At 53.5% G+C, this 21333-nt stretch overlaps 8 protein-coding genes across 8 annotated transcripts; 3 read left to right on the forward strand and 5 right to left on the reverse strand.

The window, feature by feature from the left end:
- Window positions 1-516: 516 nt before the first annotated feature.
- On the reverse strand, window positions 517-1836 carry NCS54_01126600 (Hypothetical protein; the record flags this gene model as incomplete). Its single annotated transcript, XM_053156546.1, has 3 exons — window positions 517-1209; window positions 1256-1425; window positions 1473-1836. 3 exons carry the CDS (start codon window positions 1834-1836, stop codon window positions 517-519), a joined length of 1227 nt encoding a protein of 408 aa, XP_053012521.1.
- A 975-nt stretch (window positions 1837-2811) lies between these two features.
- NCS54_01126700 (Asparaginase) lies at window positions 2812-4595 on the reverse strand (the record flags this gene model as incomplete). Its single annotated transcript, XM_053156547.1, has 2 exons — window positions 2812-4223; window positions 4388-4595. 2 exons carry the CDS (start codon window positions 4593-4595, stop codon window positions 2812-2814), a joined length of 1620 nt encoding a protein of 539 aa, XP_053012522.1.
- Window positions 4596-6372: 1777 nt separating this feature from the next.
- NCS54_01126800 (Serine/threonine-protein kinase BUR1) lies at window positions 6373-8310 on the forward strand (the record flags this gene model as incomplete). Its single annotated transcript, XM_053156548.1, has 6 exons — window positions 6373-6518; window positions 6593-6674; window positions 6733-6835; window positions 6892-7288; window positions 7339-7530; window positions 7584-8310. The coding sequence occupies 6 exons, from the start codon at window positions 6373-6375 to the stop codon at window positions 8308-8310; spliced, it is 1647 nt and encodes a 548-aa protein (XP_053012523.1).
- A 345-nt stretch (window positions 8311-8655) lies between these two features.
- Window positions 8656-9364, reverse strand: NCS54_01126900 (Hypothetical protein; the record flags this gene model as incomplete). The annotated part of the gene is made up of 3 exons (XM_053156549.1): window positions 8656-8931; window positions 8982-8996; window positions 9053-9364. 3 exons carry the CDS (start codon window positions 9362-9364, stop codon window positions 8656-8658), a joined length of 603 nt encoding a protein of 200 aa, XP_053012524.1.
- A 972-nt stretch (window positions 9365-10336) lies between these two features.
- On the forward strand, window positions 10337-11967 carry NCS54_01127000 (AMPKBI domain-containing protein; the record flags this gene model as incomplete). The annotated part of the gene is made up of 3 exons (XM_053156550.1): window positions 10337-11124; window positions 11327-11870; window positions 11920-11967. The coding sequence occupies 3 exons, from the start codon at window positions 10337-10339 to the stop codon at window positions 11965-11967; spliced, it is 1380 nt and encodes a 459-aa protein (XP_053012525.1).
- A 385-nt stretch (window positions 11968-12352) lies between these two features.
- On the reverse strand, window positions 12353-13393 carry NCS54_01127100 (TRNA N6-adenosine threonylcarbamoyltransferase; the record flags this gene model as incomplete). Its single annotated transcript, XM_053156551.1, has 1 exon — window positions 12353-13393. One exon carries the CDS (start codon window positions 13391-13393, stop codon window positions 12353-12355), a length of 1041 nt encoding a protein of 346 aa, XP_053012526.1.
- A 1396-nt stretch (window positions 13394-14789) lies between these two features.
- NCS54_01127200 (Enhancer of polycomb-like protein) lies at window positions 14790-16827 on the reverse strand (the record flags this gene model as incomplete). The annotated part of the gene is made up of 3 exons (XM_053156552.1): window positions 14790-15668; window positions 15750-16520; window positions 16681-16827. The coding sequence occupies 3 exons, from the start codon at window positions 16825-16827 to the stop codon at window positions 14790-14792; spliced, it is 1797 nt and encodes a 598-aa protein (XP_053012527.1).
- Window positions 16828-17887: 1060 nt separating this feature from the next.
- NCS54_01127300 (Calcineurin subunit B) lies at window positions 17888-18826 on the forward strand (the record flags this gene model as incomplete). Its single annotated transcript, XM_053156553.1, has 5 exons — window positions 17888-18059; window positions 18143-18195; window positions 18305-18378; window positions 18432-18766; window positions 18816-18826. The coding sequence occupies exons 1-5, from the start codon at window positions 18008-18010 to the stop codon at window positions 18824-18826; spliced, it is 525 nt and encodes a 174-aa protein (XP_053012528.1). The 5' UTR covers window positions 17888-18007.
- Window positions 18827-21333: the final 2507 nt, after the last annotated feature.

A 21333-nucleotide genomic window follows, 5' to 3' on the forward strand; every position in this document is an offset into this window, starting at 1 on the left:
CTAAACAGGGGTAGGTGCTGTACCTCCCTCTTAGGGGGGAAGTGGAGGTGCTTGCTTCTTGTGTGGGGAACTGGGACTTGGCATATTCCATTCAACAGCTTTGACGATTATGAGAATAGCCTAAACTTTTGATGACCAGGTAATTGAGAGAGTATCTTCTCTAATTAGCTGGATATTGTAATGTATTCATTGCGTGTTTTATTGTCAAGAATGGCTTACAGTTGAGGATCCAACCAAACTCTTGTTCAACTGTGCGCCATCTCTCATGTACTTTCCCCCCTCTCCAAATTTCACTAGCTCAAGCTTCTAACCCTCATCTCACGTTTCCACAAGGCTTTTGGAAGCTTCGAGCTGACGGCACACAACATGGGACAAGCTGCCCGGACAAAAGTGGGGTTATCCGGAGCTCGACTCGGCCCCACCTCGCCATTCTCCGGCGACTCAACTACAAATTGGATTTTAAGCTCTAAATAGGTAGGTACTCAATCATACCAATGTCCCATTCTCTTTATTGTTTTACCCCTTCTTCTCAGTCCATGCCCCAAGCGGCGGTGACTGAAATAACCGCCCATTTAAACTATACCGTACAGTTCCCACGGCTACCATAATCCACAGCATCGTCTCAATGACTGACAAGATGGTGCCTAGAACCTTGAAGAACACCGACGGCAACTCCTGCGCCAGAGTCGTTGTAGCCACCGCGTACACTCCCAGGGGAAAAGTAAAGGCCCACCAATTGAGGTTGAAGGGGAACCGTCGACGCCGGTAGAGGGCCGCGAGTGCGAAGAAGAGCCACATGAGTCCGAACCCCCACATTACGAGGGCTATGAGTATTCCTGCCACGTAGAAGAACTGACCTGCCATGGGCGCCGCGGGGATGAAGTTGTTACTCTTGAAGAGTTTAAGGGATACTTGTCCCAGTAGTTGAATACCCGCTGCACCTTGGCCGAGAGGACCGAGAGGGATAAAGGAGGACACGACCATTTCCTTTGGCGGAACATCGTGGAACATGAGCCGGCTGTAGTACATGGCCAGTATCAGCATCGCCGTAGATACCCCAGTGCCCCATAGGATATAGCTGATGATGACTGTCCAGAGGGCGTGCTGATCGTTGGCCAAGACGTTGGCTACGATGGCGCCTGTTGCGGAGGCGACGATGTCGGCAACTATAGGGAGAAGCCAAGATGCGTTCATCGAGGGAAGGGTTACCTATTTGGTTCAGCAACTTGCCAAGGAGCAGTAACAGGAAACTTACACCCGGCGTTTGCATAATGGCGTATGGAATGTAAAAGTTGCATGCCACGGCCAAAACGATGTCTATCCACCAAAGAGCCCACGCAAAGACAACTACTCGATTTCCCCAGGCAGGAGCACAGACAAATACAATCATGTTGATTATCGTGGAAAGACCCATTGGAAATGTGCCTTGACCATGTTAGCCAAGATCGGGTAAACTTGACAAGGTACAATACCAAGAAAGACAGCCTGCGCAGGATTCCGCAGAGTTTCGGACCACAACCCCTTGAACAAGGTGTATCTCACGACTGAGATGCACAGGAACGATGCAAAGAGTAGGGCGTTGAGACAGAAGATGACGACAGAGATCCAGTACAGCCATCGACCGTTGTAAGGCAGGTTGTGAAGCAGAATTGACGTGATGCCCGTGCCCATGGTGACGGTGAACCACGACGGCGTGAAGCAGAGCGCGACACGACGCCATCCCCGGTGATTGACGGCATATCGATCCCGGCTGACGTCCTCCGTGATCGTCGGCGCGGACCCGGGGTATGTAACTTGACTAGGATCCGGGTCCGAGTCGAGCCCCGAAGCAGTCATGACGACAAACAGATCTCTTCAGATCCTCGCAACAATCAAAGAAAATCCATGGTTTCCACCTGGAGGATCCAGCCAAGTTTATAAACGACCATGATCTGACGAGCTAGACATAGAAAACGCCACCTGACGTCTCGGCCTTGAGTCGAAAAAACTCGGCCGATTCTTCCAAGTGGCCCCGCAAAGAGTCTTTATTCGCTGGACGTCATATATTCTTGACAGAACGAAATTGAGAAGCCGGCACATTGCCGATGGCTATGACATGTTTTGTGGAGGCAGCTCGTGCCTCTTTTTGTGAGTATCCCCGCGGAGACTCGAGAATGGGGCTTGAGTCGTTGGAGAAACCAGACTAATATTAGATCTGGACTGTAGTTCAAGATAAATCGGGACATGTTTTACCTAAGCGTCAATTGAGCCTGTCAATCCATTATGTACTTGACAATTGCAATCGAGGCCTTGGTTTCACGAGTAATTGATTGGCCGTTGTCGAGGTGTGTTGGTTCTGCATACATGGTCATTGCTCCTCCAGTCGGAGAAGATACATCAGACGAATGAAGCCATTGGACTTGAAGCTCTTGGGCATGAGATAATAAACCGTCAAACTATATATAAGAACTACAACTGGCAGTAAAACCATAAAAACAACTTGATCTGAGGCAACATCAAGTCCCGAGTCAACTCCATGTACCCTGGCGATGCCAAGGACGCCTCCACACTGGACCACTCCTCATCATGATACTCAAGTACAACTTCAATGCTCATTAATACTTGAATTAGTACCTATCCCAGGACCAATTCCTTTCTACTTTTGATGTTGCTAACCCAAAGTCTTCCCGTAACCAAAACCTATCGACCTGCGCAACACATCCAATTGGATATCCGAAAAAACATCGAAACCTCGCTACCGTCCCTTTTTTGTTCATCCAGATTCGCTTCAAAACCATCTATGTCAAGAAATCAATACCTTATACCCAAGCTTTAGAAGCCGTGCCCGCCGTATTGCCCATACTGACTGTACTGAGGTGTCACGTAGCCCGGGAGCGTCTCTCTCTCCTCGACGGCGAGGTGTGCGCCTGCGACACGCAGTAGTTGTGCGCAGGGCTCCTTTCCAGACTTGACGGCCACGAAGAGAGGTGAGTGGTTGGCCTTGTTGCGCTCGTGTACACTCGCGCCGCGCTGCAGGAGCTCCAGCAGGATCTCGGTGCTACCGGCCACGGCTGCGAGGTGCACCGCTGTGTTGCCGGCATAGTCAGACTGCTTAAGTAGCTGCGCACCTTCTCCCTGAAGGAGCTCCTTGACGAGGCCGAGCTCGCCGTTCTCAATGGCGTATCCGAGGGCAGAGAATGCCATCTCCTTGGGCGTGAGGTGGGAGGCGGCAAAGTCGAGAGTGCCCGCCGGGTGGGAGAAGCTCTGATGAGCGATCTCGGTCATCTCGCCCCGTAGCGACCGGGATAGTTTCTCGTTGATGTCCTTGAGCGAGAGGTTGGGCTGAGCGAGTAGGTATGAAACCTTTGTCAGGGCAGCCTCAGCTGTGAGATCGAGGCCAAAGATGACGCCCGCCCGGCCGAGGACGGTACCAGGAGCGTACACGGGAGAGACGAAACCGTTGACACACTGGCTGACGTTGACTACAACGAGACCTCGCTCAACTGCAGCCTTGATAATCTGTGTAAGACGACCGTCGGCGCCGCCAGGGATGTTGCCCATGCCAAACGTCTCAAGGATGAGACCTCGGAGGTCAGGCAGATGAAGCACAGCATCGATCATCTCGGGCTTGATGCCGGGGAAAACACGCAAACAGGCGACATGTGTGGTGTCTAAGCCCTTGGTGATGTGAAACTTTGCAATCGTAGTTGGGCGGAGGATAAGAGGCCAGTTTACGGTGACACCCAAGCCGTTGACTTTGGCAAGGGGCTCGCAGTTGGGGCTGGCAAAGGCCTCAAATTCAGTCGCAGAGACCTTAGCGCTGCGGTTACCGCGGTAGAGGCGGTGGTGGAAGAACAGGCACACTTCGGGGATGGCAAAGGTTCCAGCGATGATGAGAGATCCGAGGAGGTTATCGACGCCATCAGACTGAAGGGAGAAGATGGGTGCCTGGGAACCGGTGAGAATGACAGGCTTTCCTAGATTCTCCATCATGAAGGAGAGGGCAGAGGCTGTGTAGGCCAGTGAATCAGTGCCGTGTAGGATAACAAAACCATCAAAGAGGTGGTAGTTTTCTTGGATGCATGAAGCCATGGCGTCCCAGTCATGAGCCGAGATGGAGCTCGAGTCCAGGAGGGGGTTGAACTCGACAATTCCATAGCGGACATGACGATCATAGGCAGTTGGAGGAGTGCGGAGACTGTCAATCTGAATCTTTTCGCCGTTGCGAATAGCTGGAAGTGTGACTGAAGAATGTTAGTTGGACTATCATCAAGGTCATGGCATGTTGAAGTGAGGCTCAAGTGATCCCAGTCATGATGTGCAGGGACCCCATGCTCATGACTCCCATTCATATAAATATCATGAGACCCTTGGGCAATTGACAAGGTTAATGCTGGGACTGACTCACTTGGTTCGGACCTATCGTTGAATGATGGTCGAGGAGCCATAGCATTCTCCAAGAAGTTGTCGGTAGGTTGAAGACCATCAGGGCCTTGCTGCATGCAGATGGTTCCTCCTGTACCAATGATAAGGACTCGAGACTCAGGATAAGTTGTCTCTGGGACTATCACGGGCACCACGGGGTGGCCATTGCCATTGGAGGCGGTGTCGGACATGTTTACTACTGAGGGGGTTGATGGAGTTTCTCAGTAGTTGAGAGGTAGGTAGATAAGGTGCTAGGTGACGTTTCGATAAGAAGGTTGAGAGATAGGGGAGGGGCCTGATGTAAGCAGCTCAACCTTAGGACAATCAATGATGATTAGAATACTAGACAATGCGCAAAAAACCGTTGGAAAAGGAAAAGAAGAGGTTTTTATAGAAAGAGGAGAAGTGAGAAAAAAAACTAGCCACGGCACGCGCGATGCCGGGGGGATTCGCACAAAAACCTTGCGGGCGAAGAAGAGGCCATCAAGTGGATCCTTTTGAGGTTGTGAAGGGGTAACAGAAACTCGACCTCTCGCGGGGACTGGGCGAGTCGGAGAGGAGATGGGTGCACGCAAGATGCCCACGCGGACAGGTGCAGGCTAATAATGTCAGGGGAGCATCTGATCTGACGAGTGACCGGCTATTGAACCCCGAGGGCGAGTGGACGGACATTCAATGGACTCTGGCGGGTAGTGAGATGGTAGTGGTGGTGGTGTTTTGGCAATGATAGAAAGAGCATGGACAAGCTGATCGGAGACGACGGTCGAGTACAACATGTGATTTTGCATTGACTCGAACCGGAACCTGGCATCCGGCCGTATTCGCCAGTCGGCGAGAGAGCCTCACTTTGGCTCTGACTCTTTCACTCTCTCGGTGGCCAGATACGACAACATGTTGTAGAGCCTATTTACTTCTTTTTACCCCAGAGAAATATCGACAAACCAGGACACAGCTGGCGGGGGTCACACAAAAGTCTGGGCGTGGAGATGGCAGATGGTCTGAGAGCCAACCGCCAGGGACACAAAAAAAAAACTGTCAAGAATTGCCGGTGCTTCTGGGCCCCCGTCCTGCAACTTGTATCTGTTGGGCCCTTTTTCTCTTTCTCTTCCATTGGCGAAACGCCTAGAACAAAGTGGGTTCCTGATGTGGCCAATTTGGGGGTTGTCTGAGTCGTGGGTGGTGACCTGTTTGAGCTCCGATTTACGGGGCCGCTTGAGGCCATACAAACGCAGCCTTGCAATCAGGGTGTACAGAAAACGAGTTCCCGTTGAACACCTACGTAACCAGGGTCTAATTACTATAATGATGCAATGAATAAAAATGACCATCTGGATTCACTGTGGCCTATTCAATTGCCGAGCCCTCTTGAATACCGCCTGCAATGTAGCAGTCAACAACTGCACAGCATTAAACGAGATGACGTATTCACCATCCGATGCTACAGAGCCCCTTGCTGCAAGGCCATCGTCCAAAATGTCAGAGAATCTCTCAAAACACCGAAGATCATGCCCTGGATAATGCAAACACATGCTGCAAGGGTGTCCGGGTACGTACCACCTGCGACATGTCTGCGTTTGCAGGCTTTCCCGTTCTGGGAAATTCTGCCGGCTTTTTCGCCTCACCGCCCTCTTGCGCTTCCTCTCCCCTTGTTCTTCTAAAGTTCCGAGTTGAGGAGAGTCGTCAGTTAAAGTTACCAAATCGAGGTCGGATGAAATTCACCATCTTTGGAACTTTTCAACTCTTTTCAAAAGCCCTCGAACCTTTTTCTCCCGCTTAACATCGTTTCCATCACCTCTCCTTCACGATTTTCTCGATGGACCGCTTCTGACGGGCGATGCGAACCCTCCGAGTCGATACTTAGCCCAGCCTCTCTATCTATCTCGACCCTTGACGCGCGCGCATCGTCCAACCCAGCGATAAGCCAGAATCCGTGCTTCACTCGAGTGTCGCATTCCGAACTTTAGCATCATGGACAAAGTCCCGGACTCGACGCCAAATGGCACCTCGCCGCGCACATTCGCCCTCAACCATTCGCGGCCCCGTTCCAGCTTCAAGGGCTGCTCGCGAATCTCCGACTATGAACTCCAGGGCAAGCTGGGCGAGGGAACCTTTGGGTGCGTGCACATGGCCTTGTCGCCCACCGCGGGCGAGCGTCTTTTTCGGTCTGTACTGACTTGACCGTCTTTAGCGAGGTTCATCGAGCCCGATCGCGCAAGACGGGCGCTCTCGTCGCTCTGAAGAAGATCATCATGCATCACGAGAAGGATGGCGTATGTCCTTGCAACTACTCCACCGCGCGACCATGACAGCGTTTCTGACCTCATCAAGTTTCCCATCACCGCCCTTCGCGAAATCAAACTGCTCAAGCTTCTATCGCATAAGAATATTCTAAAGCTCGAAGACATGGCCATCGAACACCCCACAAGACAGAGTACGCACCCACCCATTCACACCCCCGGCACCTTGTTCTTACTGACCGTTTTGTAGCCGACAAGCGCAAAAAGCCCATTGTCTACATGGCTACTCCCTACATGGATCACGATCTCTCCGGTCTTCTCGATAACCCATCCGTCCACTTCAAGGAACCCCAGATCAAGTGCTACATGCTACAGCTGCTCGAGGGCCTTCGATACCTCCACGACAACAACATCCTTCACCGAGATATGAAGGCCGCCAACCTGCTCATCAGCAACCAAGGAATCCTCCAGATTGCCGATTTCGGTTTGGCCCGGCACTACGACGGACCTGTGCCTGAAGCTGGACGGCCCATGGGTGAGGGGCGACGAGACTACACTGGTCTGGTGGTCACAAGATGGTACCGTCCACCTGAGCTTTTGCTTCAGCTGCGGCAATACACCCCCGCTATTGACGTTTGGGGAGTAGGGTGAGCACAGACCTGATGGTTGCTGTATTCTTGATGCTAATAAAGTATAGCTGCGTCTTTGGCGAGATGCTGGTGGGGAAGCCTATCTTGGCTGGCGAGAGCGATGCCCACCAGCTTGAGATGATCTGGGACCTGATGGGATCTCCCACCGAAGAGACGATGCCCAGATGGAAATCGCTTCCAGGTGGAGAGCACCTATCGCCTCGACCACGAACAGGGAACCTTCAGAACCGATTCAGAGAGTGAGTTGACTCGTGAAGACAGCCTATGAATGTCTCTAACCTAGCATGTCTAGCTTCGGATCAGGGCCTGTTTCACTCCTCAGAGAGCTTTTGAAGCTGGATTGGCGGACGCGAATCAACGCCGTTGATGCTCTGCAGCACCCCTACTTCAAGATGCAACCCCTCCCGTTGGAACCCCACGAGATTCCAACGTATGAAGAAAGCCACGAGCTGGACCGAAGAAAGTTCCATGATCGCAAGGCCGCTCTCCCTCCTGCCCCTAAGGGAGGCACGGTGGGTTTGGGACCTGATGCCAATGGTGCTACAGCGGGCTTCAATAGCAACGAACCCTATGGAAACGGTCGCAACGGGGTGAACGGAAGCAGATATCGCAACGGGCCTGATGATCAGCGTCGCCCCGCCTGGCAGCGAGAACGTCCTGGCGCCGGACTTCCCCCGCGTCCACCTCCTAATGATGATGCTGATTATCGGGATCGAGCGCCTCCTCGAGGCCGAGGCCCACCCGGACCCAGAGGACCGGATGTCGACACATACATCCCGGCTTACAGGCAAGATGATCCTGGTCGACGGAGGGATGACCGGCCACCTCGAGATGATCGGCCGCCTCGGGATGATCGACCACCCCGGGACGACCGACCACGGGATGAGCGACGACGACGAGACAGCAGAGATGATCGCCGCTATGACAGAGATCGTGGCACTATGAGTCGCAGCCGATCACCAAGACACGACCGATCGCGGGATCGAGAGAGGTCAGACCGCGACGTGTACCGGAGGTAGGATAACCGGCAAGCGACGACGAAAGAGGTCAAAGAACGACGGTATTGGTAGGCGTTAAAGAGGGCAGGTCTGTCAGTTTTTGGTCAACTATCCAAGGGCAGAGCATGCACACGGCGCAACGGATTAATGTGACGCAACAATATCAACAAGTAAGGAAGGGATAATGATCTGCGAAGGACCGAGTTTGTAGCATTATTGCATGACGCAGCGCATCTACGATATGCGACGCGTCCCAGTGAGGCAGGTATCTAGCCTATGTGCCTCGGATCATAGTGTGTAAACTATAGAATCATGCCTGGTATTGGTAGTATCTGCCCCGTCTTCTGCGCCTTCACTCAAGACGGACTAATATTCCGAGTCATCGTCCTCCTCGTGAATTGTCTGCGAGAGCAAACCACCCGCTGGTCGGCGCCTGTGACTGGGCGAGTCGAGCCATTGCCACTCTAGCTCATTACCGGATGAATCTCGTCGGCTGCTCGTGTCAATGGTAAGGCTCTGCTTGGAGGCTAGCCGCTCTGATGTCGTATCGTCATCTTGCATTCCAAGATGGGTGGTGATGAGGGAGGAGCAGATTGCCAGGGCGATGCCGGCAAAGATGCCCACGCCTGCAGCAGCGCCAAACTAGATGACAGATTAGATAAACGTATAGAAATAAGGTATTTGATGCTTACAAAGGTGTATAGTGGCTACGTGGGAACAAGTTAGCTGAGTTGGCCTCTCTGGGTTGTGTCACATCACATACCTCAAGGCTCACAAGGAAATCAACAACGGCGCGAACGCCAGCTAGAGAATAAGAGATGATGTAGAATAGGGGAGCAAGGAGAACGAGAATGACATTTTTAACGAATCCCAAGGGGATGAGGATGAGGCGAAAGGGAAAGGATAGCACGCGGAAGAGACGGGAGATGTAGAGTGACCAGTTGAAGGAGTAGGCGAAGCGGAAGACGGCGGATACGACGTCCCAGGCGATGAGAAGTGGTGAGCGAGGGTCAGAGGTTGTCGCTATGACGGTTGCTGTTGGGGGTGGTGCGTCGGACATTGTGAGGGTTGACATTGTTGATGGGAGGAGCTTGATATAGGAGTCAAGGTTGAAGAACCTCCAGCTAGGAAGCTACCTAAGTAGTCAGGGAGGATGATGTTTGAGATTACATCACCGAGACAGGAGGAGAGGAGTAAGTCGATCTGGTCTTTGAGCGGAATTGACTTGTTTTTGATATCGTTGAAGCTTTATCAGAGATGGCGATATGAAAAGTTAGACTCTTTCACAAGCTTCAAGTATGGAGGGAGAGCTTGCGAGCTGTTGAGCTCAACTCTCATGGTTGGTTCCAGTGGTGGTGGGCCTGCACTTAACGGATGCTTCCACCCCGCCATTCACTGCAGAAGCCCAACCACGGTGGGTCTCGGGGGAGTTAGTGACAGCCAAGGAGTGATATTTCATCTCATACAAATCTGTGTGCTAGTCAAAGTACCTCCCGCCCATGCCCTATCACTCCCCAGCATCTCTTCTCCTTCCGCTCCTCCATGACTCTCTTCCTCTCCACTCCCGCCCCGCGACCGACGACAACGACGACAGGCCACACAACGCGTGGTACAACAAGGACGAAAAGGACGCCGCCACCAACGACGACGACGATATTTACTTTCACGACGGACATATAAGCGCTATACTCCTCCTCATACGACCAAGCATTTGACTACCATCCGGCGATTGCAGATACGAGACACATACACATACAAGTACAAAACCTCTTACCCGCGACACACAAAGAGTTAAACCTGTCGTGCCAGACCGTTTGTTGGCGCTTTTTTTTTTTCGTCCCATTAGAGGGGCGCCTTTCAATTGGCGCAGAGGAGGGGGGCGCACGCATGGGGATACCCTGTGTCCCTTGATCGGAACCCGTGGTGATTGAGATGCCAGCATCGTCATCGCTATAAGAGAGACTTCCACAAACACACCATTCACCTAACACCCCCCCGAAACATCAAACCCTTTCTGCAAACATCCCCTTGGGGATTAGAGAGAACCATGGGTAACAACCCGTCCTCTTCCTCCAAGCCGGCGACCCCGACGTCGTCGGCCCCCGGGTCCGCGCCGGGCCACGGACACGGCCACGAGTCGCCCCGGCATCACCACCGCAAGGACGCCCGCAACATCATCCCCGGCCACGTCCACCGATCCGCCGCTCCCCCGGAGCCCTCCATGGCCCAGGCCCAGGGCTCCACCGTCGTCAACCGCCCCAAGAGCCTGCCTCCCACCGCCGTCTCGTCCCTCAGCGGTTCTCCCCACAGCGGCGTCGCCGTGCCGCAAAAGATCGCTTCCTCCTCCGATGCCAGGGTCGTTCCGGACAAGACTGTCGAGTCAAAGCCCCCCGCCGCTCCGCGCGATGAGCCTTCCAAGCCAGTCGACGTGCCCATCGAGGCCTCGTCCGTCCGCTCCCACCACTCAGCCCACATCCCCATCCCCGAGCCGACCCTCGTCTCCAACAGCAGCATCACCGACATGTACCTCACCCGCCCTCCCCGTCTGCCGCTCCCCATCGACGAGGAGGTCCACACACCGGGTTCACCCATCCTCGCGCCCGAGAACGACCAGCCGGTCCCCGAGATCGAGCTGATCGACTCGTCGGATGGCATGACCCGCAAGAGCTCCGCGCTGAGCGCGACAACTGTCGACGAGGAGGACAGCGAGGAGCTTCGCGTTGATAAGACAAGACCTGTCGTCCCGGCCAAGCTCGAGTGGCTCCGCGGCGGCGAAAAGGTCTACGTAACGGGCACAATCTTCCAATGGAATCGAAAGCAGCGACTTCATCCCATGTAAGTCATTACTCTGCCCTCATGTTACCCTCCCTCCGAGACATTGAATCGGTTATCCGCATCTTCCTGTGTTGTGTCTCCGTGGGGGGCTTGACAGTCTCGGATGACTTGTCACACCCGAACTCGCCCTGGCATGGTCGTATGAGGAAAGGAAAAACATTATGCAAGTTTGCTCGTTTTACTGACATGTATATTAATACAGCGAAGATCGGCCCGGGTGCTTCAGCACCACCGTCTACATCCTCCCCGGCACCCACCATGTCCGCTTCCTGGTGGACGGTATCATGCAGACGTCTCCCGACCTGCCCACCACTGTCGACTTTGGCAACAACCTCGTCAACTACATCGAGGTCAACCCTGATGACGCCCATCAGCAGCAGGCCCCGGATCCTCAAGCCGCCGCTCAGGCTGCCCCCCAGGGCCAAAAGGTCCTGCCTCCGCCCAAGGGCAAGGCCGTCCCCCCGCCAGAGTCGTACCGTAGCCAGATCCCCAAGTACCTGGTCGACTTTGACCAGCCAGAGGACTCGCCCGCGTATCAGTACGCCGTCACGGCCATCGAGAAGCTGCCGAACCCTCCCACGCTGCCCGGGTTCCTGAGCAAGCCCATCCTCAACGCGGCGACGCTGATGAAGGACGACAACAGCGTGCTCAACATGCCCAACCACACTATTCTCAACCATCTCGCCACCAGCAGCATCAAGAACAATATTCTTGCCGTATCGGCCACGACTCGATATAGAAACAAGGTATGTGACGTCATTCCCGTTGAAGGAAGTTTGCTAAAAGGCGAGATAGTATGTCACGACGATTGTCTACAAACCCACGTCTTCGGATGATGGTTAGACCCAGCTCTCAGACAAGGACGAGACAAAGCCTGCTCGGGGGATAACGGCCATGTTTCGATGGACCCGCTCAGTTTTGGACGAAAGATTCAAGTGGAAGCTTCCATTCTTTTGGTCATGATGTGATGTACGCCGATATGTATGCATGAAGGGGGTAGTATGAGTGATGGAGGTCAAACGGGGTGAGAGGGTGTTTCGGATGCCCATGATTGCTGGAGCAAGATGAGTAACGTCTCGGTGCAGGAGATTGAGAGATGAATAGGCACCGCGGTTGTTTGTGAGTCGAGTCGCCATGGCACTGTTAACCACGACAAGCCAGCGTCAAGTCCAGTCCAGGATGAGTCAATACAATCACACACGATTCATCGATCGCCCATAATCTTGCATCAGTCTCTCCATTCGATAAAGACCTCGTCGGTCCTGAAGCGCTGCGTACAGGTGCTCTCCTCCAGGGGCGTGCGAAACCCCGTCTCATAGGCCAGCAGACCGGCGTGGGCAATCATGATGCCGTTGTCGATGCAGAACCTCTCGTCGGTGGCGTAGACGGATCCCCCTCGCTCGCGCGCCATGTGGCCCATCATCTCCTGCAGCCGCTCGTTGCAGCCGACGCCGCCCACGATGAGCACCTGCGACGAACCCACGTGCGCCATGGCACGCTCCGTGATCTCGACCAGCATGGCGAATACCGTCTCCTGGAGAGAGAAGCACAGGTCCGCGGGGGTAAAGTCGGCGCCGGCCTTCATCTGCGCTGCGAGCGCGTCCGCAGAAGCAAGGATGCCTGAGAATGAGCAGTCCATACCCTTGACGGCGTAGGGGAGGTCGAGGAGCTTTGTGCCCTTCTTGGCGAGCTGCTCGATGTTGTAGCCCGGCGCGGGGTCGTTGCTAATCTCTAGAGTACGGGCGAACCGGTCCAGGCAGTTTCCCACGGCGATGTCGAGTGTCTCTCCAAAGATACGGTACCGCTGCTCGGCATAGGCGATAACCTGCGAGTTTCCGCCCGACACGTACAGCACGACGGGGTTATCGGCGCCAGTGATATATCGTCCCATCTCAATATGTCCAACACAATGGTTCACGCCAACAAGCGGCCGATCCCAAAGCAGAGACAGCGCTCTCGCAGCGACAGCGACCGAGTTGAGCGGAGCACCCATACCAGGTCCCTTTGTGTAGCAAATGCAGTCGACATCCTCAGGAGAAACACGGGCCTCCGCGAGGGCCTCACGGGCGAGACGGACAAAGTGTGCTCGGTGGTGGGCGGCCGTGTCCTTAGGGAGGAAGCCGGTGCCGGGGGGCGAGACAAAGGTGTCGCGGAGGTTGGAGAGGATCTTTGTCTCGGTCGCGGTGTGAAGAATGACGCCGATGCCGAGCTTGTTGGCTGAGCCTTCGCACCCAAGGGCGATGTAGGAGGACTTGCGTGAGAAGGCCATGGTGGGGTATCGTCGATGGTGTTGACAAGTCTAGGTCTGATCGCAGCTTGTAGCTCGTAGTCTGATATCGTAAAGTCTTTCTATATCATGGCATGTAAATAAACATCAATGAATAAACAAAATTAGGCAGAAAGATGTCTAAGGTAAAATGTTGTTGGTAAAGTATATCGAGTGATGTCAAAGGATGAATTGCGATAAGATAGAGATGGAGAGAGGGGCACACCCAGATCTTCTCCCCCTCCTTCTCCCGGCCGATACAAGAATCAAATCAGTGGAGAAGGGGAAACAAAACGGAACAACCTAACCAATCTAGCTCCTCGCTTACTCGTCGAAGCAGCCCTGAATGGGTGGGGGTATCGTTCAAGCCGTTTGATGGGAATTAAAAAAGCTCAAAGAAAAAAAAGAGAGAAAAAAAAAATCTAACTAGCGTGGGTCACCAGCCACACTCACCCCTCCCACACAAAGTGTGCATGGGGTCAAAGCCACAACAAGGTCCCTTACAAAGTCATCTGCGACCCGTACCGGGAGTCAAACCCAAATCCAGGGCGCCCGGTTCGCCGGCCACTTTTCCCGCCCGCCTGCTGCCCTCCACTCGACGACCGAGCCTCCTCTATCACCATCACACGCTTTCGCTCACACTTGATATCCACCTTGCGGTTTTTCTACTGCTCCTCCAAGCTCGAATACCTTCTTCTGCTAGAGTGTGCTTCTTTGTTGACTCGTTTTCTCTGGTATACTAATTTCCTCTATCCCCCCCTCTGCATTACACACCCCCCAGCCTTGCTACCCTGCTAACATGACATATTCCAGGTCTCTCATTCAAGCTTCGTCATCCCGAACCTTGTTCCCGCACTGCCTCCTCCTCGAAATCGACCTTTTACTTTCTGCTTACTACAAATAAAACTTCGAGTCCCTTTTCTAAACGTCAACAATTCACCGCCGGTTGCTTCAAAAACTCCCTCCGTCACGTTCAAGTCCGAGGACGCTGCAAAGCTTCCCCCCCTCAGCCACCCTCTCACCAACACGTCCACCTGACCTCCCCCAGGTCTCGACCAGACCGTCTACATCACGCAATGACACTCACACTCGCAGGCACGACACAGAATATTCTTACGGTCTGATACAGACCGTTCGTCTTTTTTATTTTTCATCGGCTTGGGCCTTCGGTTGAGCTCTTCCTCCCCCGCGTCCAAACATCACCGGCTCCAAACTCCTCGCAATGCCACGGCCCACGATTGAATACTTTACATCATTCCTCCCCCGCCTTTGAACGGCTACCGGCCCTCTTCGAACCGCTCCCGTCCACGCTCTCCTCCAAATATTGGGTATAAAACACATAAACACCATTATCATACAATATGCTTCCGGGCCGGTCCCGGTCATCACCTTTCGGCACTCACGATGCCGCAGCCTGAGCTTGAGCTTGAGCTTGTGCCGCCGCCTGTGCCTGCGCCGCTGCCGCCGCTTTAGCTTGCGCTTGCGCTGCCAGGTGCGCTTGTGCTGCCGCCTGCGCATGGGCTTGAGCGTGGGCATGCGCTGCCACTGCTGCCGCCGACGGTAGTCCTCGGTTTCCAGCTTGTGCTGCAGCCTGCGCTTGCGCTGCCGCCACTGCTTCTGGCGGCACCGCCGGCCGTGGTCTAAACATATATGGGTTGAGCGGAATCGTCGCTCTGAACTTGAGCGCTCGAGTGTCAAACGGATCGACCTCATACACCGGTGGCTCGTCATCATCAGAGTCTGAGTCGTACTTCCACCGGTCTGACTGTTCATCACTCATCTCCCGCGGCGGCGTCACCATGCCTCTTCGGTCGATCCAGAGTCGATTCAGTCGGCCAATTCGTCGACGGAACGCCGGATGATTGTTCCGAGGTGGCTCACTCGATCCAGCGCTGAACTGGAAGACGGGCGGCTCACGCTTGTCCAGTTGCATAGCATCAGGTGCGTCCTCATCCACATCCATTTCTGAGGAATTCGACGCGGGAGGCGTCATCAAGTATTGCGTCTTGGCCGGTCGGAACTTCAGCTCCATGCCCTGGTCCTTGACAGGCGAAAGCGGATCTCGAGTGAGATCAATATGGTTCTGGTTCCACTTGCGGTGGTTCTGGACCTTCATTTCTATGTCAAGCCGCAGCTCATTGTCCTTCTCTGCCAGCTTGTCTGCCAGCTGGACGAGATCGGCGTCGAGCGTTCTACCATCCGACCGCACAGGTTGCCGCAGGTGGACTCCAGGCGGTCGTTGCACCACTGGCGCATCCACGGGCTTTCTCTTTTGGGGCTGTTTATCCAAGTTAGTACCGAGCGGGATAACTTGGTGACATGCGCCAGGGGTATTGCGCGGGCTGTTTAGTTCACATACCTTCTGGTTGACGAGATCTTCGTCCTCTCCTTTGATCCCCAACCGAAGCTTGATCCCCTTAAGCCTTGCCCTCTCCTCAAAGACAGCACGATCCATGGTCAGCAGCTCTCGCTTCAGCATTTCACGCTCGTATGCCATGAGGACCAATTGCCGGCCATCTTCAAGCTCGCGCCGCAGTTTCTTGAGAGTTTCTGCGATCTTGTTGTCACGAGCTCGCGTCTTTCGAGTTTGACGGGCCTCTCTCCGTCTGAAACAGACAAAGGGGTCCGCATCATCAGTCTCCTGGTGAGTCTCAAACTTGAGGGTGGGATGCAGGGGCTTGTTGCCAGCTTCCAACCGTCTTGACTTCCAGTACTCGTACACCGGCTTTGCATGGTGCATCAAGACTGGTGAGCCAAGGTGGTTGAGAGCTGGGACCATCATGTCATAGGCGGCAACAGTATTGTCGACTGACGCAAATGGAGTCTGCTCTGCGGCGGTGTCCTCAAACACCTCCATGATGCGTTCAAAGTCATCTTCGGAGAGAAGGCCCGCGGCAGGGGGTTTACTATTGTACTGCTTGAGGAACTCATCATCTTCGGTGGTCATGTCATAGAGACATGTGATGCATTCCTCGACAGTCTGGGAGAAGCGGATATAAGAGGAAGGTTTATGAAAGGGAACAGGATAGAGCTCATCGTAGTTGATGTCGCTCTCCTGGGGAGGCGGAACGGGAATTTCTTGGTCATTGCTTGTACCCGCTTCCTTGAGAATGGTTTGCAGATGGTATTCCTATTTAAAAATGAGCAAATCTGAGGCCCGTGGAGGGGTGGTGCTAGGTAGTGGTGGATAGTAGTTGGGTGGTGTATCAAGACGCGTCGGGAAGTGCCAATGTATATCACGTGAGTATACACGTGATATCTGATATCTGGCAAGAGGACAAAGGACTCACATTTTCCTCGGCCTGCTCGACGCCGGTCGCGATTTGGTTCTCGGTTGTGAGGGCTTCGTACTCGGAGGGGTCGATCTGGTCTTCGCGAAGGACGGGGAGCGTCGTCTTGACGCTCAACTTCTTGACGCGGACCTTGCGTGATGACATGTTGGCAGGGGGGCGAAGGGGGGAAAGGGAGAGGAGGAGGTCGGCGGCTAGGCGGCGGAAAATCCGCGAAAAAAAGCGATCAAGACATAAAACGGTGGGTTTCTGATCGAAATCGATCGATTAGAGGATGCAAAGGGCGTTGTTGCAGCCTTTTTTCGATGGCGGCGCGGTCGGGTTCGATGGGGTGACGTTGGAGATGGTTTTGCCGCGCAGAGATTTTTCGCTGGGTTGCAAGGGAAAATGGGCGAGATGAACGTACTGGAAACGTCAGTGTTGATGACGGGCGGCGCTGCTGGAGGGGAGGGGAACGAGGTCACTCTCCAGCGGATTTCTGCGGGGGAGGTACTTGGGGCGCTCAGACCACTGCCTCCTTTTTTTTGGGGACCGTCGCTGGGTGCTGAGTCGGGCTTGGGTGCTGGAGAACCGTTTGGGCCGCCAGTGCGCGGTGTTCAGTGGGTGCGAGGTGCCTAGAGGTGCCTAGCAGCGCCTGCTTTCAGTGGGTGCGTGACGCCGCGTAGTGGGTGGGCTGGCTGACCAGGCGACCACGTAACAGACGGAAGCAAACGGTAGGTAATTTGCCATGTTTTGACTCTGGTGCATTATTTGCTATGATGTACTGAATGAGTATCACGATAGTAGATGGAACAGTTTGCATTGAATCATTTGCGATAGTTTTCACTCCATGATAAGGTGCAAAGCCAATTTCTCCAAGGCATGTCCCAGAAGCTCTTACCGTCTTGTCGGTCAAATTCCAAAACGGAACGGAAGCAACCTTTCAAAGCTACATTGAGTGAAGCGCGCCTTCCGTAACCAACGGCACGTGCACGTCACGTCACGTCATTTCCTTCAGCTCCGTTTTCTCTTGGAAGCTCCCCTCCCGCTCTCCGTTACTGTACAGTAGTGGTCTAGTTTACCCCTCCGCTCACTCAGGAGAAGACGACCCCGGTCTAGAATTAAAGAGTGACCGCCAACCGTAAGACAAGACCGCCTTCTTTGCCTCGCCCCAGCCAAATTCAGCCTTATCACGAACGTACAACTTTCCCTCCCTCTTGTCGAACCTGCGGACCCTGCGACTTCGAAACTCTACTCGACTTTCTCTCCGAAGCCGCCGATAAACGTTGGGGGTTTTTTTTTTGAATCCATCCCCCTCGACTATACTCCCCTCTACCCCTCCGCCACCATGGGCAATACCACCAGCGCAGTCCTGGACAACCTCGTCCAAGGGTCCAACTGTGAGCTTTGATTTCCTTCCCCTGCGGCCCGTTGTTAGGGGCTGGCTGCAGCTAAGGAACTATAACTGAGAGTGTTACTCTAGTCGACAGAGACGAGGTCGATCGTTTGCGGAAGCGGTTTATGAAGCTGGACAAGGTGCGCAAGCTGTCTGACCCTTGGGATCAGATATAGATGCTGGTGGATGTGACTCTCAGAGAGGGTACACGCTATATATGGGCATAGTGTACTAACTTGAGCTTCCTAGGACAACTCTGGCACGATCGAACGCGATGAATTCCTCAGCCTTCCTCAGATCTCGTCCAACCCTCTGGCAACACGGTCCGTCATGACCCTTCATACCTCAATTACAACCACTAACCCCCCATATCCAGAATGATCGCCATCTTTGACGAGGACGGCGGCGGCGACGTCGACTTCCAAGAGTTCGTCACAGGCCTCTCGGCCTTCAGCAGCAAGGGCAACAAGGAGCAGAAGCTGCAGTTCGCCTTCAAGGTCTACGACATTGACCGCGACGGCTACATCAGCAACGGCGAGCTCTTCATCGTGCTCAAGATGATGGTCGGCAGCAACCTCAAGGACCAGCAGCTGCAGCAGATCGTCGACAAGACCATCATGGAGGCCGACCTCGACAAGGACGGCAAGATCAGCTTTGAAGAGTTTACCAAGATGGTGGAGAATACCGATGTCAGCATGAGCATGACTGTCGGTGAGTTAACAAGTAGATGGGCTATCTCGCGGAAACTAACTGTTGTCAGATCAGTTCTAAGTGTTCATGGACTAGAGGGAGTTGGTGTGTTGGGGCGTCGACATGGAGAGAAAGAAGGGCAAGACAAGTCAGGGTACATAGCGGGTTCAAACAGCATCACCATCATGAATTCACGCATTCAGTTTCAGTTTTGCGCCATAGCTGTGACTACACTGTGACTACAGTTGGTCCTGTGTCTATTCTTCATGCTCACGTTGCTTACTGAGACGGGATGTTGAGGTTGGCATGGTTGAGGAGGCCAACCACGATGTTACAACATGTTCATCTATTATACGGTTGACGATATTACCATACCATGCCTACCTGCTTATAGTATGATTCATGGCAAGGTCAGTAGCATATTTGCAAGTTTGGTAGCTTTCACAGCTCTCCATCAAGGCCTAGATGGTTCGCACTTAGGCTTCCAGTCTCCATGACGGAATGCCAACAACCATTCCCAACTTGATAGGCATTATTATTCCAGAGTGTATCTTGTCCAACTTTATAACAAGTATGTTTTGGCATTGATGCAGTGACTTGCCCTCTGGGAGGAGCCGGGGGCATAGGAGTAGAGGAGGCAGCTTCCAGCACAACACTACCTAGCATCAAGCGCAACACTACATATATGACTAGAGTATATAGATCCGGGTTATAGAGTATCTCTATCTTTCACGCAGCTCAATGCTGATGCACAATATCCTGTTGATGCAATTCTATGTTGAGTACCATGTTCTTTATCACCATCTCAATACCCTCTTCGGCTCTATAAGAGAGGAAGTGGACTTGTCGACTACAACATCTTGTCTCGCAGTTCCCCGAATGTCCTTATCACTCGCCAAAGCAGCTACAGTGCATGCTACTCCTTATAGAACTCCAAAATCATGCTTGTCCAGGTAGTGAAGCGTCACCCTCTGTCAGACATGGCATCATCTGTCCCCAATATACAGATTCTCATCCCAACATCAACCTTGGCATCATCATCAAACGAGTTCAAGAGGATGGCAAGATCAAATCACAGGTATGTAAGAACACCAACGCCAACAGACAAGCTCTAGGATTCAGTAATTAGCTTGGTTGATATCAACCACGTCCCTCCGGCCACCCGATCCCACCACGACACCCCTATCAAGCACGATAACCTCATCGATAGAAATCTCCTGACCATCCCAAATTGGTATGAGATCACTACGATATCATTACTCCCAAAAGGGTTATGGATAATACTCTGTATTGCCCTGTCTGCCTTATCGATGTTGCTATTCACTTCGTCAGGCATAGGTAAACCACAACAAGGGGGACAAAGATATCATGATGCACACCAGCATAGCTTTTGAGATGCTATTCAATCAGACTATCTTTTCCACTTCAATGGCAAACGCCAGCTTCAACATCCTTGACTGTTTTCCACCATAAAGTACCAGATCCCCAGGAGCTGGCGGGCAATCACCTCAACCTTGGAAAGACCATACATACCAGCATTGCCAACACAACCACAGGCATAAACTCAGCAACGCAATCTCAGACTCGTCAGCACCCTGTTGGCCAACGTCGATGCCAAAGAGGTGCACATTCAGCTCCCATCAACACCATGACCGGAATGATGATGCTAAAGATCAACACTCTCAAGATACACCCTCTCCATCCACCCCGGAGACAAACTAGAACAGTCCCAATCCTCTCCAGCTGAACCTTGACCCTGCAACCGCCCTCCTAACAAGACATTGCCGCCAGCTCGGCAGATCCTCGTCCTTGTTCTCGCAAAGGGGTGATGAGACTCGCATCCACAGACGCCCTTGAGGCAATGCACCCCCCAGTCACGGCCGTGGCTGAGACACTAGGATCATGGCGTCGCCTCCGGTGCTACGTACTCGGGCTCTTTTTTTGGCCAGGGAGACGCGGCCGGAGCTGAGCCGCCCTGTCGGGTACACGCGTTATGCGGCGATACAATGGATACAGACAAGGGCAGATAAAAGTGCAACTTGGAGACATGCCGTTGGTCGCCTCGCAGAAAAGCAAGGCTGTAGGCCAAGCAATCCATGGCAAGGCGAACCGTGGCGAAGAAGTCCCGATGTGACTACGATGAAAAGCAAAGAAAACGTCACCCGGTCTTGTTTGACCTTGTTGTTGATGATTTGGAATTGCAAAACTCTTGGTGCGTCTTCTCACCACACGCCTTTTGACTTCAAGGTTCGAGACCCTTGGTGTTTAAGACCAGGGCGCGGATCGGCCTTTTCGTCCGCTCCAATCGGGCCAGTCCGTCCGTGGGTAACCCCGATCCGAGTCGGCGCCAGGTCCCGCCCGGAAGGCGGAGCGGCGGCCCCCACGGAATCAAACCGCCGATAGCTCGGGGGGGTCATCGAGGTCTCGGTTTCCCGATGCTTTTCGGCCTTCCAGCAAGCGACTTCGTTTACCGACACTTTGGGAATGTCGCTCGTCATCCCTTGCCCGGTGCATGATTCATCAGAGACATTGCACCCTGGCAATGGAAGCTAAAATTCTTGAGATGTCTCATGGCGCGAATATCCTCC

This window comes from Fusarium falciforme, chromosome 9 (assembly GCF_026873545.1).
Source record: "Fusarium falciforme chromosome 9, complete sequence".
Lineage (NCBI taxonomy): Eukaryota > Fungi > Ascomycota > Sordariomycetes > Hypocreales > Nectriaceae > Fusarium > Fusarium falciforme.